This window comes from Odontomachus brunneus, unplaced genomic scaffold, assembly GCF_010583005.1.
Source record: "Odontomachus brunneus isolate Ranch 3 - 2012 unplaced genomic scaffold, Obru_v1 Obru_scaffold_053, whole genome shotgun sequence".
NCBI lineage: Eukaryota > Metazoa > Arthropoda > Insecta > Hymenoptera > Formicidae > Odontomachus > Odontomachus brunneus.
The window spans coordinates 1,301,143-1,319,276 of NW_022639503.1; the positions used below are offsets into that span (position 1 = coordinate 1,301,143).

At 44.4% G+C, this 18,134-nt stretch overlaps 1 protein-coding gene across 3 annotated transcripts; it reads left to right on the forward strand.

The window, feature by feature from the left end:
* Positions 1-1,122: 1,122 nt before the first annotated feature.
* LOC116845543 (high mobility group protein DSP1-like) lies at positions 1,123-17,945 on the forward strand. Of its 3 annotated transcripts, XM_032818324.1 has the most exons (7): positions 1,123-1,127; positions 6,324-6,719; positions 11,232-11,279; positions 12,682-12,900; positions 13,458-13,621; positions 13,973-14,147; positions 14,473-17,945. In XM_032818324.1, exons 2-7 carry the CDS (start codon positions 6,339-6,341, stop codon positions 14,584-14,586), a joined length of 1,101 nt encoding a protein of 366 aa, XP_032674215.1. In that variant the 5' UTR covers positions 1,123-1,127; positions 6,324-6,338; the 3' UTR covers positions 14,587-17,945. The 3 variants fall into 3 exon arrangements, with proteins under 3 accessions (XP_032674215.1, XP_032674214.1, XP_032674213.1); XM_032818322.1 differs by lacking the exon at positions 1,123-1,127 and having other exon boundaries at positions 5,133-6,719; XM_032818323.1 differs by lacking the exons at positions 1,123-1,127; positions 11,232-11,279 and having other exon boundaries at positions 5,132-6,719.
* The last annotated feature ends 189 nt before the right edge of the window (positions 17,946-18,134 follow it).

Here is an 18,134-nt window from a genome sequence, read left to right on the forward strand (position 1 = left end):
GTCCCAAAAATATTGAAAATAGATTTTTAATACACGTAGCATTTTTTTTACACACACAAAACACGCATTTGTATGCGAAAGTCATCGATATCGAAGCTTTGTTAACACGAGATCGCAATGGTACAATTGCCTAAGCGGTGTCAACTGTTTTTCTACAGTATTCAACTGTATTGCGTTAATCTTTTCTGCAACAAAAAAACCTCAATTAGTATCTCGCGTCTACTGCGATAAGAAAGGAAATATGTGGTTAACTTGATGTTTTCACATTCATGACTCGATATATTCATTTACATTCTCATTTACCTCTGTATTTACGATCACTATTCACGAACGGGATCTATTGCGTAGTCATTGAAACGCCATGCGCCTCTCATTCGGTTTCCGATTGGAATCTCGACAGTCCAACCGAGACACCCTATAGAAACGAGCGCGTTGTGCTTCGCGGTGTTTCAAGCCTGGCGAGCGTTAACGAAGCTTAAACTCGACTGTATATTCATCGACTAAGCTAGTAGTATAGTCTACGTAAAGTAAAACACACAGCCGCAAACATTTTTTTTATTCGATGCGCGCAACATCTCCTCTCGATCGATTATCCGCAAAAGCACTCGGACGGAACAAATCGTCCTCTCCCTTCTCGGACCCCCTTCCCCCCTGCCCTATCCTCGTTCGTTTCGGATAATCGGCTTTATATGTACGTGCTAAGAATTATAAGCTAGAGTTACGAGTTATTTAAGAGTTACATCATTCTCGCGCGTAAACGCCCGCGCTCGGTTTTTCGGCGACTCGCTCCGAAATCTTAAATTTAAAATGCAGAAATTTTAAAGCCAAGTCTACACACCGTTTCGTCGGCAACTTATATAAAATAGTGTATGCGCGCAAAAAGGCGAGGGGACCGCAATAAATGTCGCTATGAGATATGCCCTAGCGTGATGAAAAGACAGTAAGAAAGAAAACGAGACGAATAGAATAAGTCGTAGAGAGGACGAGATGCAGGCACAGAATGAGAGCCAGAGAAAGAGAGAAATATCAATGCGCGTTAATTAGACGAAGAGCGCGAGAGGAAGCGATATGTGACTCGAATAGTATCAAAGTTCTCGTTTCCGAAATGATTTCTCCTCACACGTGTGGTGGCATTTTTTTTTTTTCTTTTTTATGTCAACTGGTCAAAAGTGTGTACGCCGACCGAGCACGCGCGCACGCGAGACAATTGTACCGCCACATGGCACGACGATTCGAGGCCCTCGGCAGGCAGATGGTACGATCCGAAGGGTTCCCGCCATTGTTTCTGTCCCGCTGGCTGCTCGCGAGCGTATTGTAATAGATAAAGAATTACGATACACATTTCGAGAAAGCGACGTATGCGCGACGCGGGCATCGCGCGCACGTCGAAACGTGGGAATCGAACGCGAGTCTCGGGGCGCCCCCTCCTTACCTCGCTAACTAACGACTCGACGATATTGACTCTTCGGAATTCTAACGGTAAAACTCTAAAAACGAGCTTCTTCTTTCGCGTTTTATCACGATCCGCCGCGGGATCGAGGTGAAAGTTAGTCTTACAACTTATCCTCTCGTCGTCTGAAAGGCGCGCGCGACCCGAAAAATTGAGATTTTTACTGCGCGTCTCGCGCGCGCGCGCGGCCAGCAGGCACCCGTCAGATGGTTTCCGGTCGAACTCGATCCTTTGAATCGAGTTGAACGCACACATTTCGGTGTTTCGTCGTAATGTTAGCCGCGTTTTTTTCCTTTTTTTATTATTTTTTTTTCGACCGCGATGTACAGGTACATTCTCGAGCGGAATCGGCGGTCGGGATCCGGTTCGGCTAACGTCGTCGTCGTCGTCGTCGTCGTCGTCGTCGTCGTCGTCGTCGGGCCGTACCAACATGATCGGGTAACTCGAATTCCATCCTCACGAGTTCCACATGTAGCTCTTTCTCTTTCTCGCTATCTCCTCTGCCTTGTTCTCTTCGGCGCGTTTGACGTTTTCTTCCTCGGCTGCTGGAGCGCGCGGTGTCTTCTTCCGGTTTTCTTCCGCTTCTACGTTCGGTTTCGTTCCGTTGGGGTTTTCTCGACCCCTCGAGTCGTTCGCCACTTTCGTACGTTCGTTAGGTTGCCAATGCTGGGCCCTGGGAATGCGCGGTGGCTTTGTCTCTTCTCGTCTTTCTCTCGCTCCTACCCTTCTCTCTCTCTCTCTCTCTCTCTCTCTCTTCCCTCGCCCGTATAAATCCCCCTCTGCCGCTGCTCTCTCTTCACCCCCTATCCCTCCTCGCCAATGCCGCTGCCTCTATCTACCTCTGTCTCCCTCGCTTTCCCCCGTCTCTCTCGCTCGCGCGTCTTATTGACCCGGACCCGGTTCTCTTCTCCTCTCTCTTCGATTCGCGCGCCGGGTTATACCACCGACTCACACCCGCCGCCTCACGACGGCAAGGGTTGCCCGAGGGGGCGGAAGCAAGGGGGGCGCGGGATATAGAAGTGAACGCGGGGAGCGTCGAGGGGACAGGGGAGGACAGGTCCGACGCACAGGTCCCGCGATATACATTTTCATTTCATCTTCCTGGCGCGCTATCAGAGATAGAGACAGAGGAAGAGAGAGAGAAAGAGAAAAAAGAGCACCGCGTTCCCGGGGAGGGGTCAGGAAAAATTTTCGGCCATTCCCCCCAAGGAGGAGTGCCTCCGGATCGCCGCTCATCTCCGTCCGGTTGCGCGAATCGCGCGAGTCGGAATTCGCGACTTCGCGCGAGAGAAGGAGCGCGACGAAGACGAGGATGTGTCGCGTGTGCGCGCGTCGCATTCTTGCGACTATCATCGCGCGACTGTGTTGCATCGGTTAAGAGATAACAAGGAGTATAAGAGGGAAGGAATGAATAATGCAGTTTGTCAAACAGCAAATCAAATCTTGCGATCCTAAGTTGTAACGCGTATAACTAGGGAGGTATTTCGCGTTCCCTATCGAGTAATAATAAACTTAACATTGTAGAGGAAGTTTACAAAAAGCATCTCAATATGGCGCGCGGCACCTTGCGTACGCGCCAAAGCTGTGGTCTACGTGAATCCGGTCTCGATCCTTTCTGGTTGCGTGAATCGGAGTCTCGCGAGAGTTCGATCCTCCGGCATACATTCCACAAAAACCGAAAAATTTCGGTAGACTCCTGAAGTCTCTTCCGTATCGACCGACGAGGAGGAGCGGCCTGTCGCCGGTCGGTAAAGACAGACGATGCGTGTCCTCGTCCTCGTCCTCGTCTTCGCGCGTACGTACACGTACATACGTATGAGCGGGAAAAAGGGCGCGTGCGGCGGGCGAAAAGCAGGAAGCGTCTCCCCGATGTGGGGCAAATTCCAGCGAGCTAGCGAGCTAGCGAGTGCGTACCGGTGTAACGAAACTAAGAAGGGTAAAAAAAAGAGAAGAGAGAGAGAGAGAGAAAGAGGAGTCAACGGAAGAAAGAGCGCGCGCGATGACGACGACGAGGAGTCAGCCAGTCGGCCGCGGTAGATGTGTCCTTCTTTCTCTTTCTCTTTCCGCGTGCCTCTCTTTCTCTGCCTAAAAGTTGACCTCGAGTTTCAAGGGTAGAGAAGGGTTCGCAGTCGTTCGTCCTCCCTCTACTCCTCTCCCTGCACTCACGCCTTCTCTTTCCCTTTTTCTCTTTCTCTCTCTGTCTCTCGATCTCTCCTTCCCTCTCTATCTTATTGGAGAGGCTACGGAGAGCCGCGCGCGCGGCTCTCGAATTCTCTACGAACGTAGAGAGAACGGAATGGAAGAGAGAGAGAGCGAGAGAGAGAGAAAGAGAAAGCGACGTTGCCTGTGGTTCGACGTCGGTAGACTCCCGCCATCCCTACCGGCGGCGCGGTGCGATTCGATTGGCCGATGCGCTTAGGTTCTCCTTTGTGAGCGGGCGGGTGAAAGCGTGCTTGGCAACGTCGCCGAGAGTTTGCCGGCGTCCGTCCGCTGGAAGGAAGGTTGAACTGGTGAACAAGTGTGAGAGCGAGTAAGATAGAGAGGGGAAAGAAAGACAGAGACGGCGAAGCGAAGCGGCGAACGAGACACCCGGTAGAGAAGGAGAGTGGAAGAGAGGCATGCGCGGGGGGAACTGCGAGGAAGAGCGAAAGAGATAGATCGTACAAGCGCGTCCAGGCGGCTCGTTCTCGCCAGGTTCGCCCTCTGTGTGTGCGCGACGTCGCGTGTTAGAGTCCGCGGTGGCGAGAGAGAAGCGAGTCTCGTGCGCGCGTATGCTTCTCTCCGTGTGAAAAAGCTATTACGCGTTGTCCCACTACTACTACACTACTACCAATACTACTACTACTACTACTACTACCACCATTACACTCGCTGCTGTTGCTGATACTACTACTACTGGTACTACCATTGGTACCATCGTCATCGTCAGCGGCGTGCTCGTCGAATACCGGCTACGTTGCGTCGTGTCGCGTCGCCTCGCGCCAAGTCAAAGCGTGCGGAACTGAATCGAGCGAGCCGTGTGCCGCCGTGTATAACGCGCGCGCGACGAAGAGCTGCGATCAGCGAACGCGCGCGTGGTGCGTCGTTTCGCGTCGCGCTTAAGCGCCGCATTATTCGGAGGAGTCGCGTGTAAGCGAAACGCAAGGAAGGAAAAATATTTTAAGCGGAAGTAGAGACCGAGAACACGTTTACGCCGTTGTCGCCGGAGGACTGTTGTTGTTGCTGTTTCTTCGATATCGTACCAAGGACACGGCGTTAAGAGCCTTCGTATCCTTCGTCGACGCCGTTGCTGCTGGAAGGAAGGAACCACCGTGTCGTTGGCAGTCGAACGAGCGATTCTCGGCCGCGGGACAGTAGAGTGAGACGCCAGGAGAAGACAGGGAAAAAGAGAGACGAAGAGAAATAGAGAGAGAGAGAGAACGATTTCGAAAAAGAAGGCGAGAGAGAAAGACGACGAGGGGAGACGCGAAGCGGCGTTCGACGTCGTTGCTCCACGTCGATGGTGGGGAGACAGAGGGAAAAAGAAAGAGCTAGAGGGGGAGAGAGAGCGCCCTCCTCTACTACCCACCCGTCCACCCCCCGCCGCCTCCTCTGCCCGCCGCCGTACCTACTCACGGAGCTAACGAACGGTCGAGCGTAGCGTCGAGTAGACCGCATCCCAAGTATAACGTACGTATATTATTCCACACGAGAATAACGCGCGCGAACACGTTTGGATCTGCTAGATCTAGATGTTATCTTGTGCGTTTATCGCGCAACGCAGAAGAGAGTAAGAAACGTGAAAGAAGTACGAGCAAGAAGTACGGCCGAGAGCAGGCCGAGTGATCGGTGTTTGTAGTGGTGTACCACCATCGAGCCGGCCGAAAACGCGGCCTGGACGCGACGTGTGCCGCCGCCGCCGCCGTCGTCGTCGTGTGTGACAGTGTGAGCGTGTGAACGCGTGCGTACGGTGCGTGCATGCGGTGCGTACGTACGTATGTACGTACGTACGGTGTATGTCTCTCCTATCTCACCGATACCTAAGCATCGGTACCAGCGAGTTCCTCCCCGAGTTTGAATTTACCGAGACGGACTTTGCGTGTGTACGTGCGTACATACGTGAGTGAGTACGTGCGTGCGTGCGTGTGCCGGGTGTACTTCTTTCTCCCTCGCACAAAAGCGACAGAGAGAGAGGAGAGAGAGAGAGAGAGAGAGAGAGAGAGAGCGAGAGAGAAAGAGAGAGAGAGAGAGAGAGAGAGAAAGAACGAAAGAGAAAAAGAAAGAGAGTCGTCGTTGGTGTGTGTGCGTGTGCACTGTGCGTGCGCGCGGGATGTTACCGAGTCGGTGAGCGCGCGCGGGTGCGTGTGAGTACCTTAGGGAGAAAGAGAGGAACAGAAGAGGGAGAGAGAGAGAGAGAGAGAGAGAGAAAGAGAGAGACGGCAAGAAAGTTAGAGAGGGAGAGAGCGAGAGAAAGAGAACGTTAGCGCGTGCATGTGTGCGCGCGCGCGCGATCGAGCAATTCCTCCGTGCATCCTTCTTCTTTCCCTCGCTGGTATTACCGGCGAGTAAAAAAAGACAAGAAGCTGAGGTGACAAACGGACGTACTCGCGTGTACGACATGTCGGAGCATCACCGCGTAGCTGCCGGTGGCTGGGGCACAGCGAGCCCGGCGAACCGAGAGGATGCCAGCGGCGGTGCCGCCTGGTGGCCCTCGGGTCTCAACACCGTCCCGACCGATCAACAACAGCAACAGCAGCAGCAACAACAACAACAAAATCTACATCAGCACCTGATGAACCAGCAACAACAACAGCAACTCGCTCAGCAGCAACAGCAACCGCAGCACCATCCGGACATCGTCCGAAGTACCGCTGCCGCCGCCGCTAGCCAGCAGCTCTTCTCCTACAAAATGGCCTCCAGCTTCCAGAACCCGGCCACCACCGGCACGCAGTCGAGTCCGGTGTCGACGTCCACGCCGGTTTCCGCGCAATGCATGAGGGGCAGTTACGATTACAGGCTCGGCACGGGTCCTGGACAAGGCGGCGGTGGCGGCGGCGGTGGAGGTGGTGGCGGTGGCGGTGCTGGCGGCGGTGGCGTGCCTGCCGGCACACCTTCCGCACCGCCGCCCGGCGTGCAGTGGTGGTATTCAGGTGGAGTTATGGACGCCGCCGGACAGAACAACCTGCACCAGCAGTTGCAGGGTCAGCAACAGCAACAACAGCAGCAACAGCAGCAGCAACACCTCTCACCCATTACCACGCAAACGTCCACGCCCCCCGTAATGTCCCCGGTATGTTGCGAAGAGTATTACCATCCCCCCGATGAGGGAAGAAGAGCGGTTTTCTTTCTTGAGCGGCTTCTTTTTCACTCGCGAGGTTCATCCGCGTTCTTTACTTCTTTTGCATTTGCCGAAGCATTGCATGGCCTCTGTGTACTATTCCGGTGTTCGCGAGTAACAAACTTGAAATAATCACGTGTAATGTAGATACACACTCAACTATACACTACATTAGTATGGTAACCTACGTTATTATACTAGTACATATATACTTAGGAGGAAAGAAAAAAAGAAGTAATTTTATGAAAATATAAAAAGTGTAGCTAAAGTGTAGCTAAAGAGAATAATCCTGTAGGGGTGATCTCAGGCGATGTCATTCAACTGTCAACCGGTCCGCTGTCGAGTCTTACACATGAAATTAAGCAGCAGCAAAGTTTGATCAGTGACAAATTTGTTAGTTTTATGTGAAACTATATTTATCGCGAACGTTGATAACGGTTGATTCGAGCTCGGTGAGAAACATTGGTTTTCATCGCATTTTTCTCCAACCTTGAATTGGAAGTACAGTCGAGAGTAATGAGAAAAGAAGACAGTACATCTAGATTTTCGTCTCGAATTTACGTCACGACCGGTCCATCTTTTATATTTTCCATCCATCTATCCAAACATCGCCCCTTCGATCGGAGCGGCCGTGTCCGGTAACGGGATGGCGTTTATACTCAACGCCTTTGTATCACATTGTAGATATACGTAGGCCGAAACGCGGCGACCTCGCTCCGCACCCTGCTCCCTTCTTGGCGGCCTTTCGGTCGCTTTCGCGCGCGCGGTGAGCGAGCGAGCGAGCGGGTAGGTAACGAGCGAAGAAGAGAGATATACCTGGTCCGACCAGGTGGCCACGCGGCACTTTTGACAACTTTTCCGAGACCGCCTCCACCGACGCAACGGGCAGCGTGTGAAAGGGACTGTTCCTTGTAGTTGCACTTCCTGCGCTTAAATTCTCCGGTACAGCTGGCCTTCTCACTTTGGCGTGAGCCAAAGGACAAGTACCTAATCTGTTAGGGACAACCTGTAAGCTTCCGGAAGCTTCCAGCTCGAGACATTGAATTTCTCACTCTCGGCAGACGATTGATCTATTTGTCGAAGCTTAAAGAAAAAAGCATTGAAAAATGTAGTGACGTTGCATACATGCCGGTGTAAAAATCCACGAGTGAAAAAAAAGCGATGAAAGTGTACAGGCTTGTGCTTCGAAGAGAGAAAGATGAAAGGTCGCGAGTGTTGGGGAGAATGTACAGCTGAAAAGAACAGCGAACCTCGTGGTTCTCTTTCTTCGCTGATAACGGTGGCTGGTCCGTCGCTCTGCTCGTCGTTTCTTCTACCCTGTGTCGCTGCCGTGCTTTTCTGTTTCGCTAATTTGTCGAATTCTTCGCAGGCGCCGGAAATCGCGGATTAAACGTCACGACTCTCCATCGATGAACTGGTGTTATCGGCGACCTTGACTAGGCTCGTATCTACAATCATTCGAGCATGAACTAGACAAAAATTAATAATTAAATAATATTATCAGTGATGTACATGTAGCTTAATTCCTAAAGATCTCGTCGGGCTTCCAGAAAAGTATTCTTATCCAATAACCAACTAATGTATTCGATAAATTCGTATGATAAATGAAATATTAGTCTGTTTGTAATAACGTTAACACTAGAATTGCCAACGTGCTATTTTCGTCCTGTGTTGAGGCTTAGAGTTGCCAGTCGCTCCTTCGGACCTGGTCAAGGAGACCTGAATATTTCTGACTTTTCATTAAAATATACAGTATATGTTAACATAATTAATATAAAATATCAATATATATGTAAAATTTTGTATACGATGCGAAATACCGGCTGCGGTCCTGTCGCAGCCGGTTTTCGCGCGTTTCATCGTGGTCGCCCGCCTTCCTGACTCGCTCGCTCGCGCGCGCGACTCTCGCCCCGCGTCTGTCCGTCCGTCCGTTCGTCCGTACGTCCGCCGTCCGCTATTGATTCCGGGTTTCGTGCGGCCTTCTTCGTAAGTGCGTTCGCGTTCGGCGAGTCCGGCCGCGCCGTCGGTTGGTTCGTTCGTTACTTCGTTGGTACCTTTTCGTCCCTCTTTTCGTTTCTGGATTCGTGATTTCCGCCGGCGCAAAGTGTCGAAAATTTTCGCTCAATGGGCACGAAAGACGACCAAGATATTCTCCGTTCGGTCGTACACTCCACATTTTTCTTCATTTCAAGATTATTTGGTTTCATTAGTACAACACTCTGATCGATCACTTGGATTTGAAATTCAAATTCGATGGGTTTCGGCAGGATATCTACATAGATTTACATGGAAAATAGTGAACGTAGAACGTGAAAACAAGTTATTTTCTCTAAAACATGGTGGAAAATACAGTTTCGCCATTGCGGAGTGACAGTGAAATTTGACATCGAGTGAAAACCGTCGCTTCTAGATAAGATTTCTAACTTGCCAATTACCTAATTTCAAGCGGACATTTTTATGAAATATCAGAAGCTCAGCTACAATATGTACAGGGTGTCTCGAAAGCAACAATTTATTTTTTCATCTTCGATGAATTTTCAACCGACGTTTCTCTCGACGTAGATTTGACAAACATCCGACAAACATCATCTTTTTTCATGATCTCTCGATCTTGATCATCGATGCTTGTAATGATATAAAATGTATTAGAATTGCGAGTATGATTTTCTCTCACCGTGAGATCGCGGGCGGATAATCGGAGCTTAACATAGAGTAACGAAAGCGGAATCCTGTTCGAGATATATGCCAGGCTATATACGAAAGTTCATATATGAAAGTCTGTGATGAATGATCTGTCCGATTACGCACTTTCGAGATGATAATCTGCGATAGGAACGACGCAATTCCTCTCGCGATCTTCTACTCGGAGATCCCTCGAACATTTTTTTTTCTTAAAATCTCAAAGACAGTGGAAGATAAATATTTCTGAAATAGGAAATGAAAAATACTAATAAGACGACACAGAACCAAAGAATTACAATCGGAGTAACATTTTAATTGATATGTTGCTCGACTGCAATATAAATCCTAATTTATAAAAAAAACAGATATAATATTGATATTAATAAAGAAACAATGGTAATTATAATATTATGTTAATTAATATTATAGCATTGAGATTGATGTGCGTATCACATTTACAGATATTATAATATTAATTAATTTGCGGATATGCCTCGCGCGCGAGCACAAATTTCCTTGTCGATTCGCCAACCTCTCCCCCCTTCTCGCGTCGTTGCATTTTACGCGTGGCATATTTTTTTATTGCTAAAGCTGCTTCGAATACGTGTCCCGGCACACAGAGATACTCGGTACACGATACCGATACCCCGAAAGCCTTAAACACGACCAAGCGCAATTTACGCTTTAATTAACACACGCGCGGTAATACCTCGACAGTGAGAGTACACGTGCTCTAACTTCCAAATAAGTTCGAGAGTTACTGCGTGCGGACGAACGTGTGCGAGCATTCAATGTCCCGATCGCCGTGATCTAGAATACTGTCTACTAGACTATTCTCTTTCATCGTGCGTTTTTTTTTCTTTTCTTCTTTCTCTCTTTCTACACGCAGTGGCAAATCGAAGCCACCAGTATAAGGCTTTTTTTCTACCGACATTCGTAGAAGATAACCACTGCTTCAACGTAAACATCTGGTTGCTTCCACGCGCTATAACGCGTGCTCGACGTTAATTTTATTTCTACCGTGTTGCGAACACACGGAGAACTATCGTCGTCGTAATGTGACGCGCGAGGCATCAATTTTTAATTTCTCGACGATGCACTTTTACATATTGCGACGTGCAAATGCATAGAACGTTGCTTAGAGAAGCGTGCACAATCGCGAGAAAGCGAGAAGGGAAAAATATCGAGCGTTTATTCGATCAAAAGAATGTTTTCCTACTCGCTAATCTCTCGATCGGGGCGCGTTCTCTTTGCGTTTCACTTATCGATTGTTCCATCTTTTTTTGTTCTCGTTTACCGAAATCACATTATCGAGCAAATGTACATGGGACGTTTAAAACGGCATACTTGAATATCATTAGAACGCACACCAACACAAAGAAGAGCAACGATATTCAAGTGCACGATTTTAAATGTCTAACCGCTGTTATCAGTGATGAAGTATAAAATTGATTACGCTGCGGCATCATATCGATATGTCGATACGTAGACGCAAAAGTCCCATAGAATGAGATCGTTTCCAGAATTAAAATTTAATTAATTAAGTCAGCGAGTATATTTTATGTAATGCGATATATTGGGCCACTCCATAAATAATGCGAGTTTCCTTTCGAAGTGACATCGCTGAATCTTTATCGCGAGTACGAAAAACATCTTTGCCTTGGGTACAGGTGTCTTTCGTTGCGCTTAAAGAAAAAGGAAAGAACATACAAAAGACTCGCATTATTTATGGAGTGACCCAATAATAATGTCGATTCTACATAGTAGTTATTTTGCCGGCAGATCTCACATCCGAACGTAGGTCAGCTAGATTTCCGATTATTTCTGCAGGTACGTGGTTAACTATTATTATCGCAAGTCTGAATAATAATGGTCGGTATATCGTACATATGGCGCAAGTATAAATGTGGTACGTTAACGCTATTTCCGTACAGTCGATGTACAACACAACGTTTATACGCATATTAACGTACACAGCATAAACGGACTATAGTTCGCGATATCGGCTTTAAGTGTAAAGTCGTATTTGAAATAGATACGATGATAATTGCGGGCTTCGTTTCGATTCCTTCATTTATACTCAAGATATTATATATTGTTACTATATGTATATATAATACAGCAATTATCTTCATGCATACGGTGTCTTTGCCGTGTGATATTGCCGTGTCACAGTAACGAAAAATGCAATGTTAAGAATATCACATAATATCAAACGTATAATTTAACGTCAATTTATAATTGTGGCGTTATTATTATACGGCGTTATACGCACCACTAATAATGTAATAATTATATATGCACAACTATATAGTAATATCACATAATATCATGTAATATCAGTACGATATAACGACCATTGTTATTTGGCAAAATCAAAAACGCGCGTTCGTGCGGCGAGCATTGTTACGTCTCTCATTGTCAATGTGAGATCGCGGGCAGCAGCAGACGTTCATTAATTAACTCGCGCAAGTCGTATTACGTAAAGTGCGTAACTACTGCGCCTCGGTTCGCACGCGCGCGAATAACTTGCTGAATTCGCTCGTTCATCAAATGCTCTTACATTTTGCCCCTTCTCTGCAAATCTTCATTTTTCGTGTTCGCTTCTCGGCAAGTTGAAGATAACAGTAACGCGCGACGATACCCTTTTCCGGCTTCTTGCGCGAATTTCTCGTAATACGACGATGGTATTCCGCATGGCGCACACAGAATTTTCTTAATTTGAAAATAGAAAATTTCTATTTTAGAATATTGAATATATATTTTTCCTATATAAGAATAGAAAATTTCTATATCTATCTAAAAATATCAATTTTTCTTCACATAGAGATGAAATATTCTCTTACATTTTAGACTTGAGTTTTTACAATGTAAAAATATGAGATTTTATTATTTCAGAACTTGTTATTTTTAGTAAAAAATATAAGGTTGTTAAGAGAGAAGAATTTAGAATTTAAATTTCTTTTGATATAAGAGAACAAAAAATTTCAGAATTTTATAACTATAATAATTACTCTAAATTAGCAACTTACCGTATTCAAAAACTCAAGTCTCTATCGAAAGAGAAAAATAGAAATTTCTATTTTAGAGAATTCAAATTTCCTTTAATATATAAAAGTAAAAGTATAAAATATTACTATTTTCATGACTTGTTGCCCAAAGGCACCAGCGAGTTACTTCACTGATCTCCGCGGTAAAATTTTGCATTGTAGATCGTTTGCTTGGATTTCAGCACCAAATACAGCAGCTACCGCAAAATAATCTTCAACAAAATAACGCTCAGAGTCTGCAGCGGGACAACATGCCGAGAGGAAAAGATTCGAAGCCAAGGGGACGGATGACAGCGTACGCGTTCTTCGTCCAGACGTGTCGTCAGGAACATAAAAAAAAGCATCCCGAGGAGAAGATCGTCTTCCGAGAGTTCTCCAAAAAGTGTGCAATGAGATGGAAGGTAAGGTTTTTTTTTCCAGCTTCAAACAGGCGACCTAGAATATCATAAAATTAGTCTTTGCATTTATAAAATTACATTAATTAACTATTTAAATATAAATAGTCTTCGTAATAACGGGTAGAAAGTACGGAATGTTTCTCCTCTTTGCTGGAATCGCGGGAGTCCTTGTAATAGAATACAGACGCGATCACGTAATCAGAGAGACGATCGAACTTCCCGCATCGATTTCACGGCTCGAGGTGCGAGTGGAGAGTGAGAGGCGTTTGACGTTCTGTCGAAAGTTTCACGAATTCGCGAGAGTCGCTTTGATCTTCGACTCCGAATACACCCGCTTTGATAAACACGACGAGTACAGTTGAATCGTGACTGACACGTGGCTCTGTTAATTCGTCAATCTTCATTTCGCTCGCGGCGGAATCGAAATTACAGCAATAAGAGAAGCCGGCGATATTTTTGCGAAAACAAGCGTCTCTCTCGTGACTGTTCCTTTTCTCATTCTTCTTTGTTAATTTACTATTATGGATATAATATACATAGATTACATCGTATGTTCATAGACTATGTCAGACAAAGAGAAGAAGCGTTTCCACGAAATGGCAGAGAAAGATAAGAAGAGATACGACGCAGAGATGCAAAACTATACGCCGCCTAAGGGAGAGAATAAAGGCAGGGGCAAGAAACGCAAACACATCAAGGATCACAATGCTCCCAAGAGATCGCTGTAAGCCCCTCGTATCGTACATAGTGTGTCGTCGATCTTGATGGAAAAATTTGCCGCGGCTGACATTCAGATAGATAGAGAGAAAAACTGATTCGGAAGATCGGACCGTAAACTCAAATTCAATATTTAAACATCATAAAAAATTTAAGTTTTTAGAGAACTTAAATTTCTTTCGATAAAAATATACATAGATTTTATCGTTTTAAATTTTTTACTTTTATTATAAAACGTTAAAAAATCGTTGTTACATTCATTTTATTCGGTTTTCCACGAAGGAAATTATTTATACTGTTGTTGTGCGCTCTGCTAATCATATTTGGATTGACAATTCCATTCTATTGATCCTATCAGGTCTGCCTTCTTTTGGTTCTGCAACGATGAGCGTGGAAAAGTGAAGATGCTAAATCCTGAGTATGGCGTGGGCGATATAGCTAAAGAATTAGGCAAGAAATGGTCAGATGCAGATCCCGAAACCAAATCTAAATACGAGGCTATGGCGGAGAAGGATAAAGCTCGATATGAGAGGGTAACATATCTCTTTATCAGGTTCCATCTTTGTAACTGTTTGACACATTAAAGGCTGATTTCTCACAATAATAGTTTCAACTTAAATCTAAATTTAAATTACTGTTGAAAAAAAAATCAGCCCTAAGTGTCATGTATATGTCATGTATATGTCATACATATGATGGTGTGTCGATACTTTAGAGAATTTTACTTTTAATTTTATCACATTCTTATTTCTCCCGTATAAATTTTGTTTTCGTTCGTGTGTTTCTTTTACTATGGAATTTTGCTTGTTAATAATTAAATAAATTAGTCATTTAATGTATTTTTTTTTTCTGTCGCAGGAGATGACTGCGTACAAAAAGAAAATGCAGGACGGCGCCCCGGTGGTGGGCGGCGCGCCGGCAAACACTGTAAAAAGCGACAGCGAAGAGGAATGGAAGGAAGACGACGAATAGCGGATGCACGTCGAAATTTCATCTATCACCCCGTGTCCTTCATCCTGAAAGCATACCTCACCTACTGTACGTACCATTGACCTTAGCGTGAGCGTACTTACACCACTAGGAGAACAAATAACTAACCACCAATTCAAACCTTACCTACCTTATCAATCTATCACAATCTACCAACCAACCATCCAACCAACCCCAACCAACCAACCAAGACTCCTTTCTCCTAATCCTTCCCTGATTATTTACGATAATAATAAAAAAGGTACCCCGCGCGATTTACGATAATTATTTTAAAAAAAAGAAAAATATTGTATGTGTGAGAGTGCCACCGCGCGTGCGCGAGTTTGAGCGAGAGGCGAGAGGATTGTGTGAGTGACATTTGTACTTTAAAACATTATTGATAGTAAAAAGAAAACAATGTAAAGTGGCTAGTAGGATAGAAGTCGGAAGAAGAAAGAAAGAAAAAGGAAAAAAAGGAATACGAGAAAAAGCCGTGGAGAGAATGAAGAATGATATATTGCGCCCGCTCTTTCTTTCTGTTCCGGGTGGGAAAGGCGCAAAATAGGCTCAATCATTGCTGACTTTTCGCTCTCTCTCTCCGACGCTATGTTACTACGAGCTAGCTAAGGCTTAGTTTACCGCTTTTGACGAAACTTGACGAAGACGATACGGTTTCTTCCATGCGGTGTTTTACCAATGAACCCGCTGAGATATCGGGGATATTACATTATAATTTTAATAAGTACATCGAATTTTGTTCAACATGTAAAAGATATAGATTTTCCGAGTGTGTATCAGTAGATGTACTAACATATTTTATATGATGTATATTATAGTACAACCTATAATAATACATTTATATGATACATACGCTGATACATCTACAAGTACATATTTGCGCATGCATCAGTGTTGTTCACGAGTATATATTGCAGCGATGCACAGAGTGCGTATTAATAAATAAATCTTTCATGTGCTATTGGCACATTCGTGATGTTAAGTTCTCGACGAAATTTTAATACGACGTATCAGATCTTTGAGTAGATCTCCAAGAAATATAATTGGAAATATATTTTGAATATATGAATTGTGACTTTTAATTAATTCGTCACTGGGCGTCGTCGTCTTCGTCGTGACACATACACAAATACACACTTATACACAGATTATTATTGTATATCCTTGTACAGAGAGCTTTGTCTTTCCTTTCCTACTTTTTAGCGAATCTGATCGTTGAGCGCGCGTGCCGGGGGCATGGAGCTGCTTTTTACGTATGTAATGATGTGCGAATGTAATTTTTGATTCTCGGGTACACGCACGTCGTAGTAATAATACTGTAAGTACTTTAGTATAATTATTATAAGTGTACGTGTATCTTCGACGCGGACTTCTGGATTTTCCTACAACTCTCTTAACGCTTTTTCTTCAGCGTGCGACATAACTTTTGTTGTTACGAGCTATACGAGCCACGTGATTGAGCCTTATTACTGATAGCTGATAAGCGATCGCTCGAATCGAATCGAGAGAACTGTATGCGAGAAAGAATGGAAATGAGAGAGAGAGAGAGAGAGAGAGAGAGAAAGAGCGCGAGGGTGAGAGCGTGTGTGTGTGTGTGTGTAGCTCGCAGCTTTTACTAAATCAAAATTAGCAAAGCCATGGAGCAGAGCGATATCGCCGAGTTCTTAACACTGACAAAATGACAACTGTTGTACTCACGAAACATGAGAGGGATTCATTCTTTCACATGCTAGGCATGAAGGTTACCGTGTCGAATTATATAACGTCAGAAAGCGACTGAACGCACGCGAATTAATCCTGCGGTGTACGTCGAAATAAATTAATTTTTTTCCTTTTTCTTTTCTTTTTCTTCACAAAAATTTAATAGAGTAGTTTAGTAATGATATATTATGTCTAAGATTTTCTGTGTGTGAACCAAGTGGATTGGAATCGAGTATATTCTGACATACTGTATTGTTAAATTATTTACACATTATTGTATGTATTGTACTGATTATTTACACATTATATGTATTATATTGATTATATTACATTCCGATGTCGTTACCTTTCGTACTATGTGAATAATATCACGTGTTAGACATTACCGATACCATTTAGAGTATACTCGATTTCATAACTGATTACAAGTCCTTATTACGTAAAATCAATTCATGATTTTTATATAAGCACTACTGCAGTTGACAAATGATATTTAGGTATCGAATCGACTAAGTATATTACGAATACTTAGGCCCACCTATATATAACTATGAATTTTAAATCAGATTTAAATTAAAAATTTAATCTCGACTGTCATAAGGGACTCATTTAAATTGAATTTTAAAATGATATGCATTAATAATGTTTCGTATATTCGCTTATATTCGGCAGTAAAATTTTCCTATATAATTTTATAAACGTATTTTCATGCCTTATATTGTTAATAATATAACTGAACTATTTCTCCTCGTAAAAGAACTATCGAACGTGAGATCATTGATACTAGAAAGAAATTAAAGAATTAGTAATCCAGGAAAGAATTTTTTCGCGCGAATGTCGTTATATGTTATTGAATATTCGCGTACTTACACCTATATTGTTTGTCTCTGATTAGCCTTTCCCTCTGAATTACGCTGTTGTATTAAACTTTTTTATTTTCTTTAAAAAAAATTAATTTATTTCGACGTACACAACAAGATACGATCCGTGTTTTTCGCTCGCGTTCGCCGTTGCATTATCATGAACAGTCTCGATCGTAAAACGCGAAGACGACGTTCGACGATGTCTCTGTCGGCGTTCGTTTTACTTCAACGTGCGCGCGACAACGAGAAAACGTTCGTTTACCTCTGAATTTTTATTTTGATCTTAACATTGTACTGACGGAATTTTGTTGTTTCACCGCCTTTTACTTTTTTTTTTATCGCGTAATGTATCGCGGGAAGACATTCGTATCTTCTTTTCGTTTGACTTTTTCTTCAATTTTTTTCAGATATCTCAGAGTGGTTCCTGTCCTTTGCCATCACTATTTTCCCTCTCATTTAATTCGTTCTTTTTTTTTGCTTTCATTTTATTAAAGGAGACGCGAAAGATAAAAGAGGAAGTACGTTCAAATCTCTCGTCTCGAGACTCACGTGAATGATTGATTGATTGATTGATTGATTGATCGACCGAACGATCGCCGTTTTACGCTTCGTGAATCGTAACATACCTTTCGGGAGCGTGTTTCGGGTGAGGAAGAAGCAGCAGCAGCAGCTCCCCGCCGCGAAGAAGGGCGTTCTCTTTTTTCTCTGTCTTGTACTGCCTCGAGTTATCTGTGGTGTACAGCAGGCTGTATTATAATAAATTATTGTGGTTTCTTGTAATATTAACATTCCTAGATCCTAGCGTGTACAGATTCTAATAATCGTTCACGGGATTATAGAGAGGGGACTGTGCAGGAGGAGGAGTTGAAGAAAAAGGAAAAAGAACGAAAGAAAGAGAAAAGGAAAAACAGAAAAATAAGTAGGCCAGATCTCACTGGTTTCTTCTTATGTCTGTACCGTGGAAAAAAA